At 44.1% G+C, this 17,672-nt stretch overlaps 1 protein-coding gene and 1 long non-coding RNA gene across 2 annotated transcripts in view; one reads left to right on the top strand and one right to left on the bottom strand.

Annotated features, from left to right (window-relative positions):
* Positions 1 to 284: 284 nt before the first annotated feature.
* LOC142587379 (uncharacterized) lies at positions 285 to 7,026 on the bottom strand. Its single transcript, XR_012829505.1, has 3 exons — positions 6,742 to 7,026; positions 3,181 to 3,208; positions 285 to 632 (listed from the first exon to the last, which is right to left on the bottom strand). It is a non-coding gene; the product is annotated as an uncharacterized LOC142587379 (long non-coding RNA).
* Positions 7,027 to 7,160: 134 nt separating this feature from the next.
* Positions 7,161 to 17,672, top strand: part of LOC142587378 (AB hydrolase superfamily protein YfhM-like) — a 37,457-nt gene continuing 26,945 nt past the window's right edge. Inside the window, exons 1-2 of the mRNA XM_075698333.1 lie at positions 7,161 to 7,536; positions 12,955 to 13,079. Of these exons, the coding sequence (XP_075554448.1) occupies positions 7,333 to 7,536; positions 12,955 to 13,079 (329 nt within the window). The 5' untranslated portion in view covers positions 7,161 to 7,332. The remainder of the gene's footprint in view (positions 7,537 to 12,954; positions 13,080 to 17,672) is intronic.

Genomic DNA, 17,672 nt, shown 5'->3' with positions numbered 1-17,672 from the left:
CAGTGCAGCCAGACTCGAGAACGCAGAGACTGTGCTTTGTTGTGATGCAAACCAATTTACATTCAGCTAACATTGCTCCTCTTCTTTACAAATGTGATTTGCTTTGACAACTTGTCAGGAGATCCAGATTTCCAAAATCAGATTTCAGCGGTGCAGTAGAGTTACACACATCTAGATGGGCGTCATATACAGGAGGAGGTCCCATAGTCGGAGACGGTACAGGGCCCCCTACGATGTGAAACTTAGTAGAAGAAATTGCAACAAAATATACAGTTAAACCTCGATATAACTAATGCCTCCGTAACAACACATGTGTAATGTCATTCACAGTAAATTACATTCATACCGAATGTCATTGCAGTCTTGCGTTTCCTGTCTACATGGGTATACAAAATGGCATTCGCAATTCATGGCGATGTTTATCGGCACCTTGTGCATGCAAGCACTCAGCAATCAACGTGTATACTTTCAGGTTGCGCTTCACCCTGCGCAAATCGGTGAGGTGGTCTTCCCACACTTTCAGCAGTGTGTGTGTCTCGTCGGTTCAATGTGCTCTACGCTTCCCATTCTCCTCTGACGAAGCCACAGAGTTGGCTCCCGTGGTTGCCAGATAGGCATTAGTGCGGCACCATCTTGAAAACAATATGCAGAAATGTAAAAAAAACAGACGAGCGTTTGTAAACATGACCAACAAGAGCCGGAGACTGAGAACAAGAATGTAACTGAACAAACTACTTCAACTACTGTGCTGTACATCATAAAATGATCAAAAATTTCATAACAGCAATTATGACAACTTTACTCTGATTACATTTCATTGTAACTTATCGATTTTGTAATTTTTTGACAAGCCCCTGTCGTCAAGATTACACAAGTCACACTTGCATGAGTTTGGGAAACTCATTCAATGGGCAAATGCCATTAGTTGTGAATGTCATTCGCTATGCCCGTGTAAAAGCAACAAAAATGGCATTAAGACATAATCTCATTCACTGCGAATGACATTACATGTGCCATGTAACAGGGGTATAAGGCGGTATGCGCCTACGATTGTGAAAAATTTTGCGCAGGCTGATGATGTGCGAATAACAGATTATCTGGATTCTTGTCTTTCTGAATTTTGCCAGAATGACATTCTGCAGCTTTGGGAAAAGTTTAAAGCAATGTGTTTATTCTGCATTGATCAATTTACACCAAACAAACTTAAAAAGCCAGCTAAACATACACCATGGATAAATAGACGCACTATTCAATTAAAACATAAAGCCAAACGCCTAAGAAAGAAAGGCCCAGCTACTGACAATTTAACCAGTGTTCGTGTCGCCCTTTCAGATGCCATTGCAGAAGCAAAAATTTTTTATTTCAGTAACACTTTAATAAATTTTATTAAGGAAGATCCCCAGAAGTCCTGGAACATTATTAAGGAACGGAATAAATCCATAACAAACATTATCCACGATAGCATTCCAATAACTGATCCCAAGGCTGTTGCTAACCTTTTAAATGACCACTTCCACAGTGACTTCTCCCCACCAACTGAACCCTCTTTCCAAACTTCACCGTCCTGCTATTCTGACATTAACATTTCTCATGAAGGTCTACTTAACATGCTCCTCCGGTTACAAGTAAAATAATCTGTTGGTCTAGACGGCATTCCCAACACCTTCCTTCGGCGTTATGCGGAACATTTAAGTAAATTCCTTGTAGTAATTTTTCAGGCATCTCTACTTTCCGCGGTACTTCTGCTCGATTGGAAAGTTGCATGTGTTGTCCCTATTAAAAAAATATTTAAACTATATGAAGAAAAGGTGACCCAAGCTCAGTCTTGAATTACTGACCGATTTCCATATTATCCTCTTCTTGTAAATTAATTGAACACATTGTTGCTGACTAAATTATTGATTTCTTAAACGAGCGTAATATTTTATCTCCTTTCCAACATGGCTTCAGGAAGGGGCTCCCGACAGTCACCCAATTAAGCACAGTCATTCACTCATTTGCTTCTGTCCTTGACAAGGCTGGCCAAGTGGATGTGATATTCTTGGATTTTCAGAAAGCATTTGATTTAGTTCCTCATGACAAATTAATTTGTAAATTAGAATTCCTTGGTCTTCCTGCCTTTATCCTGTTCTGGGTTTCTGCTTACTTGACGCGTCGAAAACAGTACGTAGTGATTGATGGGCAGCAGTCCGATTCTCTTTCAGTAACCTCTGGCGTGCCTCAAGGCAGCGTCCTTGACCCCCTACTATTTCTTATTTATTGTAACGACATAGTTGATGTAATAGAGGCCCCTGTCAACGACTGTATCATTTTTAACGATAATAATGCACTTCATGATCAACTATCTCTTCATTTAGCCTTAAACAACATTCTTGAGTGGAGCAACAAGTGGGGAATGGAACTTAACGCAGATAAATCTGTGCTTCTGCGTATAACAAACAAAAAACTACCCCTGAAATTTTCTTATTCTATTGGCCAAGATCCCTCGGCCGAAGTGAGCGAGTACAAGTATCTTGGAATTGCAATTACTAACAACCTAAATTGGAATAGCCACATTGCTGCTACCACCTCTTCTGCTTTCAGAAAGCTATGTCTACTTCGCCATAAGCTTAAACATGCATCCCATGAAGTGAAATCATTAGCCTATACCACATTTGTTCGACCCAAATTGGAATACTCGTGCGTTATTTGGAACCCGTTTACCAAAACCAACATTAACGCTCTTGAAAGGATACAGAGAAGAGCCATACGTTTTATTTTTTCCAAATACAGCCGAGAAGAGTCTATAACTGAATTACTGAGGACAAATGGTTTTCACACCCTTCAAACGAGGCGAAAAATAATATGCCTGAATTTCCTTTACTCCTTCATAAACTGTAAATTTTCATTAGATCGTAGTCCATACCTCTTTCTGCATCCAGGAAAACCCCTCATTCCCACCCCCTCGCTCTCTCCCCTTATGTTGCCAGGACAAACCTCTTTAAATTTTCTTTCTTTCCTCAAACTATAGAAGAATGGAACCTCATCCCTTTCCATCATCAGAACTCCCCTGAATCAATTCAAACTCATATTATTAGCATTTCCTAAGTAACATTGCTGTTTCGTGCTATATTGTTTCATTTCTTAAATTTCGTATTTTTGCAAGTCTGACTTTTGTATGCATATTTTTTATTTTGTTACCTTGTACCTCCTGCTTGGGCCACAGGACCTGCAGTATGATGTAAAATAAAATTTAAAAAAAATAAAATCAGCAATTCGCTTCGTTATATCGAAATTTCATTCTATTGAAATTTGACCATTTATACAGATAAGTATAGTCGCCAATCTATTTTTCTTACATGGAAAGGGGCTGCAGAATTTTCCGAATTATCGGGCAATTGAAGATGCAAATTTGAATGAGAAAACAATTTATTTTGACGAATTTGGGAGTCGCCGACGAATGATACGGTTTCATGCCATGTCAACAGTATCTTCACATCGGCAGTACGAATTAAGCGAAGCCAGCCATGCTTTCGTGTGCACTCTGCCCCCATGGCTGACAGTGTCGCCCGCACTGGGACAACGCTATCAAGAAAAGTGCCAGCAGTGCGGAGCGAAGCGTCTGCCTCTCTCTCCAACAGGTCACCGAAACTCGAGATTATGTACGCAACCTGCAATGCTTACATGATGCCATGCCATCTCACCACGACAACTCCTTGCATACGCGGCGGATTACCCCTAAAAGAGGGTGCGCGGCTGCATATGCGCTCGGTCGTGCTTACAGCCATGCACAACCACGGCCAAGGCGCGCTTGAGCGCGTTGCTGCGAGTTCGCTTCCCTCCCCCTCTTTTCCTTTGCCCGCGCAGGAAGGTAGCACTCATGAAGCGACCATCTTTCTTTTCTCACTCTTGCACACCTTCAGCTCAAAGTGCGTGGGGTGCGATAGGATCTCATTGCACTTGGATTTTATACGGTACACAATGCGGCTCCACTTTGGCGGTCGCTCTTGTCGTGCTGAGTGCATTTGCAAGCAACCGTTTTTAATTAAACCATTTGACCATCTGCATCCAAGGAAGTTTCCATCTATTGTCTCGGCATTCCTTTGCAGCGGCAGTAAAATTTTGTCATATTGAAATGGCACGCAAACACACTGGTTAGCATACCTTGGTTAGTTCATATTTTCAGAGGAAAGAAGCTGTTTGCTGAAGCAAACATAGTATTGTTATTGCTGACAAGATGTGCTGCTGGGATTCACACTATTGGAGTTCCATTCTTGAGAACAAAATCATACCAAGGCTGTAACTAAGTCGCATATTGACTGTGAAAATGTTATTGTCATGAAGGAGTGTTGTGATTAATATGGAATGGACCTTGATGTAAGCAACCTTATAGCCTAATTTTGCAACATTTGATCAGTGGTGAAGTGAATGCGCTTTCCCAGCATGATATACTGTAATTAATATATGAATGAATAAATAAGTAATAGAGATAAATGTGGCATGGTTAAAAAAGGGACAAGTTTTTGATAATCTGGATACCATATGCTATGCTCTTCTTTTATTCTAGAAAGGCGATTGCTGTTTTTGGCAAGGACTAAGAGAGTACGAACTTGGTTCTCGAAGGATTAATCTATAGCCTGTCTTTACAGCACCAGTTGGTTATGTTTATTAGGTAAGTATTTAGTTTAGTGATTAACGACTCCAGAGGCTTATCAGAGGTAAATATGGTTGTATTGTCTGCATGTCATATATATACAGACAATGCAACTATAAGATATGATATTTATGACTGCATACTATGTTAGTGCTCATGAAGAGAGGAGAGCAAACTGCACGTTTTCCAATGCAAGGCTACATTATGCAAGGCGAGACTTCTGGTGATTGTGCTGTGCTCTCTTAGCACCAAGTCAACCTATCGTCCAGTTTATCCTACTTCAAACAAGTTCATGGGAAGATGGAGGCTAGAGGCAATGGAGAGTGATTGAGCAGGGAGTGCCGCCGTTTAGAGTTGGGGCACCAACTGGTTTGCTTAGCAGTGGTCATGCAGCTCAGACTCCCCACTCATTGGTTGGGGGGGTGGGTGGGAGGATAAGCTGGTGCGTATAGAATGGTGAGTGAAATCAAAGTGTTCAAAAGAACAGCGGCAACACAGTGCTATAGAGGTAGGGGTAATGCTGCTCTTTTTTCATATGTCCAAGTAGTATATATATATATATATATATATATATATATATATATATATATATATATATATATATATATATATATATATATATATATATATATATTATTAGTTCCTGTTTTCTGGGATGACTGGGCCTGCCATATCGACAAGTCCTGGTTGCACGTGTGGACTTGTTTTTGTTACCCTGGCTTCTCGGAGGAACCAACAGCAGCACTCCTAGCTGTTCCCTCCTTACTAAACACTGCCAATATACCCCTACCCTTTTGCTTCAACACTTTGACTTTCCTCGCCATACTCTGCGCACCAGCTTATTCAGGAAAGTGAGCTACACAAAATGCTGCCAAGGAAAGCAGTTGCTGCCCCGAAGAAGACAAGTCCCCTTGTTGAAACGTGGGCTGAAGTGACATACCTGTTTCTACCACTGTTCTTGCCTTGTCCTATGTGAAGTTATACAACAGGACGAGGGAATCTCACACACATCACTGTCATCATAATTAACCCACTTTTATGCCCACTGCAGAGGAAAAAGGCCTCGTGCCTGCAAGTTTCCTAGTTTCGTCACACCACCTAATTCTCTGCCAGCTTCAACTATGCTTCTCTTCCCTTGGCGCCCATTCTACGACTCTGATGCACCACTGGTTACCTGCCCCACGTATTGTATGGCCTGTCCAGCTCAACTTTTTTCCCTCTTGATGTCAACTAGAATGCCGGCTAGCCCCATTTGCTCTCTTACCATCACCGCAATCTTCCCATCTCTTAACATTACGCCTAAAATTTTTAGCTCCATCGCTCGCTGCGCGGTCTTTATTAACGCCACTATTATATGGAACATTTTTATGCGTGCTTTATGTTGCACTTGTCACTAGCTGCCTTGCAGCAACCTGCAGCAGTCTCCCTGTGCAACAAGCTCTCAAACTACCACAGCCATACTTAACTCCTATGTCATCATAAACATGAGATAATCAATTAGACATAGTTTCTTAGTTCCGAGAATTCGCTGTTATAAAGGTTCATGTACCGTAATACTACATGTGATATTGTTTTCAATAGAACGACTTTAATTGGAACCAGTAGACTTTGACACAATAGGACACAATATATGGCGCTACTGGATAAACTTCGAATATAGCAAAAAGAACAGCAACGGAAATAGAGCTTCCACTGTAACAATGCACCGACAAAGATGTTATTCGATCCCTAACTAAAACCCGTTATGTATCATTAGCATTACGCTTGTCTCACTTGGCAATGATACTATGCAAAAAAAAATGTTTTGCATAGTATTTTCCACGTCTTCAAAATTTTTGGACTCTTGGCATCTCTACTGGGGCGTCCACTACCCACCTCCTGTGCTAGTTTTACAGCAGTCGGTATAAAGATTACTTAGCGACTGTCTTTCACTAAGGCTAAGCTATTGACATATTTTATTTCTTCGAAGCTGTGATCCACGCAAGCCAAGAAAGCAATGCGAATGAACACGGCGTCGCCATAGGCGCTGCTGTTTCCACGTAGTAAATATCCTCCAAGCACAAGTAGCTGTCAAGCCGTCTGCCGTACGGAAGATCGAAGCAACATACACATTTTGCGCTGTGCGAAGCATTTGCCAAACGTTGTCGCAAGATTGGCGCGCATAACTCGAAAGCCCCAAACCAAACAAACTAGCATTTCGACAACCAGTCTCGCATCTCGGCGCTTTTCGTTGTCAAACGTATTTAGACTTGCTTCTTCCACACTTTATTTTTAACTATGTGCTAACAAAATCTGCAACTTAAACTCGCTTTAAGGTCGCTGCGTCCCTAAACATCTTTTATATTGGCTGCTCAACGCACAGTTAGCGTGGATGGCGCGTAGAAAAAAATCCATGGGCGCAGCCATTTTTAATATGAGCGGAAGTGGCATTTTGCTCAACATTTCTCATTTCTTTCGCCGACATCGAGGCACGCTAAGTGTTCTACGCCGTGTGAAACAATGTTTTCATGTGGTGAGAACAAATAACATTTGTTGGCGCAGCAATTTCTTTAGCGCACGCGCAGACCGCGTTCTGCGCTCCACGTGAGTCGCCGAGCTGCGCACCGGTGCATTTCCAACGGGTGACGCGAGTGTTGCGGCGAAGCGCAACCAGGCATCGCAGGCGACCCATCCCAAGACAGGGCGCATCGAGCGCAGCGATGGCGTTCAAGACGTTGCGACGGGCGTTAAGTCAGATCTTGCTGGTGACGATCGGCACCTGCTTGGGACTCTGGGTGTGTCTCAGGATCGGCTTACAGGTGCTGTTTAAAGGGAAGTCCATACTGACGCCCAAGCAGCGTCCCGAAGAGCCGGCGTGTCTCCGCGACCCGGCTCTGGGATCCCACGAATTCGTCACTTTGCAGGTGTGTGATGTCATCTACGATCGCTTTGCTCCGGCTGCCTCGCTTCGACTCATTCGCGTATGAATGACCTAAGCGCGTTTTGCATCAACTTGTGTAGTGGTCTTGTTATTAATGGGCCGCTGTATTGCTTGTGTCAGCCTAATTATTCCGGGGCTTGTCTCGCATCACCGTGCATGCGAGTCAATCTGAAAACTGCTCCCACCTTGCCTTGTCAATCACTTGTGGGCACTTAGTTTGAGGTTTGTTTCGATTTGCAAGCTGCTCATGCCGGAGCGTGGTATCGTTATCGAAAGCGACGCGCTCGGCCGCCGCTTCTGACGTTTGTTTCATTACGTAACGCCGTAGGAGAACGCGTCGCCCTTCACGTAGGCGGGCGGCCTAGAAGGCTCTCGAGCGAGGCGGTATTTTTCAGGGGTGCACGGCGGTTATCGCAAAGCTCCTCTATCGCCGCAGTCTGGGCAACTTCTGTGCGCCCGGACGTCCCCTGCTGATTGGCGGTGTGCGTGTCCCCCCTGACGGCGCAGTTGTTTTTCAGTGATGCGAGCCGACGCCCCCAGTAATTCGACCGCCCTGCAGCTGTCACCGCACTGACGAGGCATGTCCGATGAAGTTATTGACGCGCTGCCAGTTGGGAGCCAGCGGACCTCCTGTTCCCCGTCAGCCGCCTGTCACGGTTTTGTTTCTTGTTGCGATCGCATTCGCTCCGGTGGGACCGGCAAGCCCTCCCCGAACTTGACGGGCAGCGCGCGGCTACAGGCGAATTCAAGCAACCACAAACTGAGCTTTCAGCTACAAAAATGAAACTGCTACCGCAAACTGGATCCACTGCTTTTTGCGGAGCTGTTGCTTTATTTTCTTTTCTCTCGGCTGTTTGTTGTCCGCCTGCATGCGTCTGCCCGCTTTCGAGGCGTCGACGTGCGCGTTTGAGCGCGCCACTCGCGACCTGTCACGCCGTGCTTCATTCATTCGGCATCGACGCCTCCCGTCGGGCGCGTATTTTGCTTCCTCTGCGTACCCGCCGCGCGACCGGAGATGGCGGATGCGTTTGAGCGAGTACGTGTGCGCTCGCGGGAAATTTGAACTCGGGCGTGCAGGCGTGTGCGAGGAGGTTCGCGCGAATCCTCGCTCCGTGGCGTCTGACCGCTTTCGGGACCACTGGAAGGCAATTAAACGAAAACGGGGCGCGTAATTTACGTAACTGCACCCATTTCGTCTTCCCGGCTAACTTCAATTCGGGCCATGTTGTATAAACAGTGGAGCAGGTTGTAGGCGCATATGTGTGTGTTAGAGAATAAAAGACCCCATTTTATATAAATGGAAACAGTTACCTCCTGTCGCAAGAAAAACTTACAGAAATTCTGAGGATTGTCTACTAATGCGTAAGCATTGTTTGGTTCGGCTGTGACTTCGTTATTGCGTAGTTTTGATTACTTGCTTTTCCTAGCTTATGCGCTTGCCTACCGATGGCCTTTGCGGTGGCAATTGAATGCTTACGCTTTAGAATTGTCAGGTTTTATTGCCGCAACCAACCCCTTCAATGTGATCGTGCCAATTCAGCCGGAATGGCAGGCACGAGCATGCCTCGATGGAGCAGACCGGTCGAAAGGGAGCACCAGCTACCATATTAGCGCATGAAGCATAGTGTGAGGAGAGAGTGCACCGCCATGATAACATGTCACCCTCGCTGTCGCTCTCGTAAGCCTGTGTTACGCGTCCTTTCCTGTCCGTGCAAGCTCTCGCCTGCGTTCTGACTGCGCCTTTAAGGCCCAATGGAAACGCACCAAGCGTCTCGGCTTGCCCGCTTGCCAGCAAGGTGTCCCTAACTCGAAGGCCACTCAGCAAATTGGGCCACCCCAAAATTTCAAGTTGGCCCACCATTTAAGTTGACTCACCCCCTAATTTAAGTTAGCCCACCTCTAAATTTCAATTTGGCCCTCCCCCAAACTTCAGTTGGTCGTCCCCCAGATTTCAAGTTGGCCCATCCCAAAACTTAAGTTCGCCCACTCTCAAATTAAAGTTGGGCCACTCTCAACTTCCGTGTTGGCCCACCCCCAAATTTCAGTTGGCACACCTCCAAATTTCAGTAGGCCCACCCCTACTATAAACTTCCCCATTCATTTTCTCAGGAATCCTATGTATATTTATGGGTATTTTCGTTCTTCTATTTTTTGCTTTTCCTTATCGCTTAAAGTCTACCATTAAATGTCTTAACTTTGCAAATTACGTATTTTTGTGCAGAAATAAGGCATTACACTTTTCGTGTCACAGGGCTGGGGAGCTCGCCAAAGAATGCTTACACACTAATAATGAAGCCTTCAATTGTTTAAAAAGAAAGAAGAAATGAAGAGTCCACTCTGCTGACCTTGGCAGTTTATTTTAATCGGAGGACAGCTGTGTGCCCTGCCATTTGTTGCTATTGTCTGCTGACAACCGCCATGTGACACGATAGCTTGAACACAGGTGTTCTTTGTGTGTTGCTTTCTTTCTTTTCTTTCATTCGTTCTTCCCTATGACACATTGTAGCGCCGAACATGCTTTGACCCTTTTCATGGAGCAGTTTGCTTCGGAGGAACAAGATGGCACTCTTGGTGGCATGCTGTACATTGCTTCAGCAAAAGCCCAGTAATAAGAAACCATTACAATTTCTGCCCCGCTTCTGTGCAATCAGCTGTCAGAAATGCAACTGGGTGTGCGCAAACACACTGCGCTCCATTCATGCTGCAGAATGTGGAACAGTGCAGGGAAGACGTGTGCAGTTGTTGACTCCAAAATAGTGACTGGCATATTGAGAAATGGAATGAATCTGTGTGATCAAGTTCACGGACCCTTGATACACGAGGACTGCCTGTGTTGCTGGCCCTTTGCGATGCACAGTGTTTCCTGAGGACAAAAAAAAAATATTAGTCTATCCGCCACCGTTGCATCGCTAACCTCCAAGAAATAGGAAGAAGTATATTTCGTTGGACACCTCGCATATCTCGAAACTGTTGTCACCCTGTGAATTCATTCCAAGTGAATGTGCCTTGTGAACCACCGGATACAGTTAATAAATTGCATTATGTACTGTATTCAATCAAAAGGTAATTTCTGCAGGTATGCTAATTATTCAGCTAGCCAGTTTGATTTCTCGTAGAAGTAATCTTCACCTCATCAAGTAAATTAGTTCAAGGGTCAGAACTCTGCTATCTGCCACAGATTATATATAAAATTTGGTGCACGAAAAAAAAAAACTGGTATATGTACTCGGAATCAAAACTAACACTGAATTATCAAGCATGCAATTTCATTTGTCTGTTGTTTTTTGGAAGCAAGCAATGTCTGCAACAATTAGTGCCCCCCCCCCCCCAAAAAAAAAGAAAGAACCTTTCCAGCTCTTGTGGTTGTGGAGTGGCACCAGGCGGAGTGTACTAAATACCATTAATATAATCAAATACTATAATAATTCAAGTAATTCCCATATAATTCTTTTTTTTTTCTTTTTTCACTCCATAGGTACCCTCTTTTGTTCTCTTTTTATGGTACATTCAGAGGTCTAACAGGATGGGAATAGAGTCTTCTTTAACCATCAGCATCTCTCCTGTAACTACAGCGAGTGCACACGCTCATACTGCACTGCAACTGCACTGCAACTGCACTAGCTGTGTCATTGTCCCATAGCAGACATACTGCCAGAAACACTTGAATTCCAACAATGTGACGAGGCATTGCTGATTCTGGAGCTAAATACCACTCCACATTTTGCTTATCGTCAAAAGTACTTCGAGCATGCTCTTTCATTTGCAGATGCATGCAACCTTGCTGTCATTTTAGAAGAGACAGCACCATTAATGCAGTTTTTTAATGAGGAGCCATCGAGAGGCAAGGAAGTTGGTGATTTTACTGTGAGCGGTGGTAACATTAAAATGTGAGTTGGGAGAGTTGCCAATCGCTTTTGATACCACAATTATGTGCAATGAAATAATGCATTGCTTTGAAGCTGTACCTCCAAACTGTTCTTTCCTTGTCTCTTAATCTTTCTGGTCTTTTTTTCTTATTTTTTTTCTGTTACAGCTTGTGTGGAAACAGCATACATAATTTTTCTTTCATCTTTGCAGCCATCCAATACAACTTTTCCAGTGCAAATCTATCCTGCGTAAGGCAGTCATTCTTCACTAACCTCATTACTACTGTTAAAAAAATGGCACCTGATACATTTCGTGTGCTGTTGTTTTCATCTGTAAAAGTGGCATTCACGGTGGTCTCTCTCTGATGCCATGTGAGCCTTCAGTACAGGCCCCCGCATACAATTTCTTTACTGCTACATACTTTGAGGCCTTGGTAGAACAGATCAAGTGTGCCTCCACTGCAGTATCAGGTTCAACATGACCCACACAAACTAGTTTAAGCACAAAGGCTCAGTGTTCAGACTCGAACTTGCCAGTGTGCTCTGTTTGCATTGTTCCCCGAGGACTTGTAACGTGTTGTGTGTGACTGTAGTGGTCAACATAGAGTACTTCTAACAACTGTGCTAGCTTTCACTCCGACTAGAGCCTGGCAGTGGGAGCATTCTAGGCCCCCTAGAGAAGCACCTAGCATGTGTCGCGTGTGCAGAAGGTGCTTTTCGTTCTTGCGAGTCAACAGGCCTAAGCGACACTTTGTGAGTAGATTTATTTTTTGAGTGTTTGTTGGGGTATATGGGCAATTTGTGTCATCATGTTGTGCTTCACCTCATTTCTTCTCCAACACCTCATGCATGAAATGAAATTGACAGACACACAAGCTAATGAAACAGCAGTGCAACACAAGCTTCGACACCACAGGTTAGTGTACGAGGTTTTATTGGACAGTTATTTTCTTGCAAGTTCCTTTACAAGGTGATGCCTGCGATGGACAGGGCATTCTACATCCGCTACCATGCCTGGAGCTAGCAGGCATACTTAAATATCCAAGAAAGTAGGTGGGAAAATGGTGCCGCTATAAGAGTGTCACACATGTAATGCCGAGGATGTAGGTTTGGTTCACACCAGTGGCCAGCTGCTTTCTTTTTGTATTTTTGTCCACTTTCATTTTTCTTGTACAATAAAAAACAACAGCAACAAAAAAACAATTCACCCCTATACTTTCCTTGGTTTCATTGTCTCTTGTCATCACAGGATATATGTAAGTGTGTTATTTCACTAAAATCAGTTGAATTCTGCACTCACATATTGTTGATCCTGTGTCCTTTTCAATTTCACACTGCCTCCTACCGTGGAATCGTACGAAATGTCCAGTGGAATTATCTGCGGTAGCATGGCCAGCCTGTCAGCCTGGATTCTGTTTGAAGTCTGGCATGTGTGCCTTTTGTTTATGCGAGCCACAGCTGAGTGGCACCAGAGTGTTGTCGTGCGCCACCCAGCTGAAGCCACCGCTTCTGCTGCCTCCCTTGTCTTGCTGCAGGATGTGACTCTGCACTACGTGTCAGCTGGAAGTCACGACAACCCGCTGATGGTGTTCGTGCATGGTTTCCTGGACACGTGGTACACCTGGGAGAAGCAGATACGGCACTTCCAGAAGGACCACTGGTGAGTGAAACTGTTTGGCATTGGAAGGGGAATGGGCGTTATGGGGCACCTCCCTTTTGTACTTGCATAACAAACCCACTTTTTTCCCGAGAAGTTGATGTTAATATGTGGGGAGCATCCATTATGCAAGGAAAATGTTCCACCAAATTTTTCTTGTAGCAGTTAACCGTTTCAGGATAGATTTTTTTGCCATATGCGACCACCCAGGGTCGATTTTTGTTATTGCAGATTCCAATTCTTCTTAGGGACTTCCACTTGGAAAAAATTTACCGTAATTTTTCTAGGGTGACCTAAAAGTGAGAAAAAAACATTTTACGTTGGTACATATGTACTCTTCATTCATGAATAACAACAATAAAAAAGGAAATAAACTTATAAGAATTAAAAATTTGATGCATTGCTATAGTTCAAGGCTTAGAATATGCGCATACAAGAGTATTTCGCAAGTCTCAAATGTTCTTGCTCTTACACTAATATTTACATACATAGCCTAATCGAACTGGGTAGGTGAGCGCACCCAAGAAAACTGAGTGGTTGTGTGCCCATCAAAAAAGCAAAAGGTGACGGACTTCCGCTAACCTTCATCTTACCGCCAACCAGAGGCAATTAGATATCACGAGTCTCCCCCCAAAAATGGAAAGGAGACGCATGCACGGCGGCATCCTTCCTATGCTCACCCCTGTGAGCACTAAACAAGCGAGAAACAGGTGGCCTCCCGTTTAGTGATTAGTAACGAGATAGCCATCAGTTTTGCGAGTGCAAGAAGCTGAAACTGCCCGTCGAACAAAACCAAAACCGGTGCCCATCCGCACACGCCATTGCATGAGCGGTAGCATATAGACTCGCCAGAGCAAACTAGCTCTAAAACAAACCATGCAATGAAAACCGAGAGAGGGAGGCGCGAGAAAAAAAATTCCCTGTATTCTTACATAGTCGCAGCACATGCCAGGAAAGAAAAAATTAGGAAATTGGTGCTCTTTTTAAACATACCGACGGCGCCGTAAATATATGGCATTGACCATTTTGGACTTATTCGCAGCGCCGTAGATTTATGTCATTGACCCTGAAAGGGTTAAGCTGTAAGAGTCAGAGCACAGCACCCAAGTAACACCGCAAAAGTAGTGAAGAAATGGGAAACGCCTGAATGGCGTCAGCAAAAGTGCACGGTCAATATGTTGCGAACACTCGTGTTGCGACTCTTAAGCATTCTTCACTGCAAGAGATGTTTGCTGTACCATGACACTATCTGACAATTTTGGGATCAAATCACATCTTCGTTTGACATGGTTGGTGCACGTCAGGAGCATAGACAAAACAACTGAACAAAAATAGCTTCACTGGACCTGTGCTCCCTACCACATATGTGCATAGTCACAAGAAAAAAGGAAGGACAGCCAATGGCACCATCCAGTCACTTCTACATAAAGCAGACTGATGTTGACCTCTGACCCCGGAAGTGAGGTGCATGTTTTTTATAAAAATAAAAACATATCTCAAGGATGCTAAAGTGGGGGCAAGAGGGAGTTATTATGTAAGTGGGTTCGTTATGCAAGTTTGTAGGTTATCTTTGGGGAAGTATACTAGGTTACGAATTTTACATTTGATGTATGAGTGAATGCATTATGAAAAGCTAGCGTATGTTTTTGGAACTGAAACTCTAAAAAACAAGGTCAATATTTCTTGCTGAAAATGGTGTGAAACTTGCTATGTAGTAACCGTGGTGCAATGAAAATGCAGGGGGCATGTGCTAGGATTTATGTCAAATCCACTAAACACCATTAGCACACATTGCCTGCTTAGGTGCTATTCAAAGGCTATTATTAAGAAAATTATGCAATTATGTTGCAAAGATTGTTTCAGTAGGATATATGCTACTTGTATGTATATCCACTTGTGCATTGCCACACAAGCGCACTGCAGCATGTCTTGAAAACGACAGTAAACTGGCATTGTGGATCGGTGGAGAGATGCAGGAAGCTTAAAGTGGCCTTCAACCACCCATCGGGCTTGGTGGAGAAACATGGTCCGCAGATAACATACCCTGCTGTGTACATCTCGGCCAACCGACCGGAACTGCCTCTGGTTAACCCCCCTGCCTTTCTGTGCAGCATTTCTCTCTCTGTCAGCCAAGTGCTGCACTCGTGCGCAGCACGTGCGACTCGCAAGCGGAGCACGAAGTCACCTTTGTCACCTTTCTCTTAAACGCTCTCTTTTCCAACAGAAGCTTGCTCCTCACTCTTTCCTGGATGCTTTATTTCATAACAGTATGTGCAGATTCCCATGCTTGGTCAGTAGCTGACATCAATAGAGAAGGGTGGTTGGATAAGTGCGCTTCTTCCTACTGCAACTGTGTATGTTTATTGACGAAGTTTACTAAACATTCTGAAGTAAGTGAAAACCTGCTTTCAAATTTCGATAATAATTACGCACTTCCAGAAGAAGCTGACTCTCGTCTGCTCATGCTTGGCCGTGCCCGCCCTCGTATGAATGAGACTTTGGCCACCCTGCTTGTCGATGCCGTAGTCGTTGGGTCTCATTAATTCCGACTAGTCTTGAACATTCAACTAGCCTCGAACCATGCGAAACTTAAGGTCAGACCACACATACATGCCAGCACGTGCTCAGTCTTGGCCGCTCCTGTTTAGACGCCTTGGCAGACTTCACTTTGTATCGAGCTATTGATAGCGTTTCAAAAATGCTTAAGTTGGATGTGGCTACCATCCGTCAGTCAAGTTGGTGAAGGACGAAGCCGGTCCACGCCACGTAACACGATCAACACGGGAGAATATGAGCATGAGTGCCCGGTCGTGCATAAAGCAAACGCTGCGCATGCTCACCACAGTGGCATGTAGCTGCAGTCTGCTACGTAGCGCAGATGCCACAGCCGCCGCGGGGTGTCGCAACGAGTCAACTGGCTGCTCGCTGAGGACAGTCGCATTTGGCTTACATTTGGCATGCCATAGGCACCAAAATCAGAAGTAGTTACATCTATGGTAATATCCAAAGTCAAATTTGAATGGCACGCCACTCTGACGTTCAGTAGGCCAAGCGTTGTCACGCCCCGCTCTGCTGTAGCCTTCGCAGTGCAAGGCATTGAAGAAGGAGTGGGAGCACTGTGAAGGGCGGGTTTGCCAATAACTCTGCTTCTGCTGAATGCATTGAAGTACTTTTTGCAGCAAAGTATTTCTGAAATAGCCTATTTTATCTTCCACTGGCTTTCGGCACTTTGATAAAAAGTAGTTCAGGCCCCTTTAAACTTATGCTCGGGAGGTAGGTTGTTCTTCGTGGTGGCTTCAAAAAAAACTCTAGGCATCATCTGTGCTGTATTCTAGATTAATGTAACTCTTCAAGCACCTGTTGTTCATTGAATTCCTTTAATGGTGAAATGAGTAGAACGATATGTCATGTGGAATGAAAGAGACCAGTGCGTCAGCACTCCCTCTGTCGCACTTACAGAAGCCAAAATCGAGTTCTTGGGATGGAATCAGTGCAGTTGAATTCTGTGGTTCTGGCTGTTGCGTTGTCACATGGCATATGAGTGCGCCCTCTCTCCCCCCCCCCCCCTCATCCCGCCTTTTTTCATTTGTTTATTAATATGTTCTCTAACGAAAATAAAGACTTGCTAGTTTGTGCTTTACCCATCTGTACCCTTCTTTTCTTCTTCGTCATATTTTTGCCAGTATAAAACTCAGTGCAACGTAATCATGTTCTAGGATAGCTTGAAACCTTTCGATGCCATCCTCTGTTACCACATGTGCCTGCAGATCATTCCAGGTTATGATTGTTCGCAGCAAACACGAATACCCACAATCTCGTTCCTGCATTGGAAATGGACTGACATTGCAGAGCGCCAGCATCAGGTGGCGTATATGTATGTCAGTTGAATTTAATCTGGTCACTCCTTTGCCAAAATAAACAAAGCTGAGACAATTGTGTTTATATTTCTGCAGACATACTTTTTAAACCAACTTGTTAATGTCAAACCTTACAGCCTTTATTTTTACCTACTATATCAACTTAACCCTTTGAGGGTCGATTTTTTTCGCCATATGCGACCGCTCAGGGTCGATTTTTTTTATTGCGGATTCCAATTCTTCTTAGGGACTTATTTCGAAAAAAATTTACTGTAATTTTTCTAGGGTGACCATAAAGTGAGAAAAAAATCTTTTGTGTGGGTATGTGTGCTTTCTATATTCATGAATAACAACAATAAAAAAGGAAATAAAGTTATCAGAATTAAAAAATTTGATGCATTTTTATGCACATAGTTCAAGGCTTTGAAAATCCGCACACGAGAATATTTCGCAAGTCTCAAATGTTCCTGCTCTTACACTAATACGTACGTCCATAGCGTAATCGAACTGCGTAGGTGCGCACTCAAGAAAATTGTTTGGTTGTGTGCCCATCAAAAAAGCAACATGTGTGACAAACTTCCGCTAATCTTCATCTTATCGCCAACCAGCTAGGGCAATTAGTTTTCGCGAGTCTTAAAAAAGAAAAGAAATGGAAACGCATGCACGGCGGCATCCTTCCTACGCGCACCCCTGTGAGCACTAAACGAGCTAGAAACTAGCAGTCGCCCTTTGAGCGATT

Source organism: Dermacentor variabilis, chromosome 7, assembly GCF_050947875.1.
Source record: "Dermacentor variabilis isolate Ectoservices chromosome 7, ASM5094787v1, whole genome shotgun sequence".
In the NCBI taxonomy this organism is placed as follows: domain Eukaryota; kingdom Metazoa; phylum Arthropoda; class Arachnida; order Ixodida; family Ixodidae; genus Dermacentor; species Dermacentor variabilis.
Note: the sequence above shows the minus strand (reverse complement) of the source record. Positions and strands in the feature narration are given on the sequence as shown.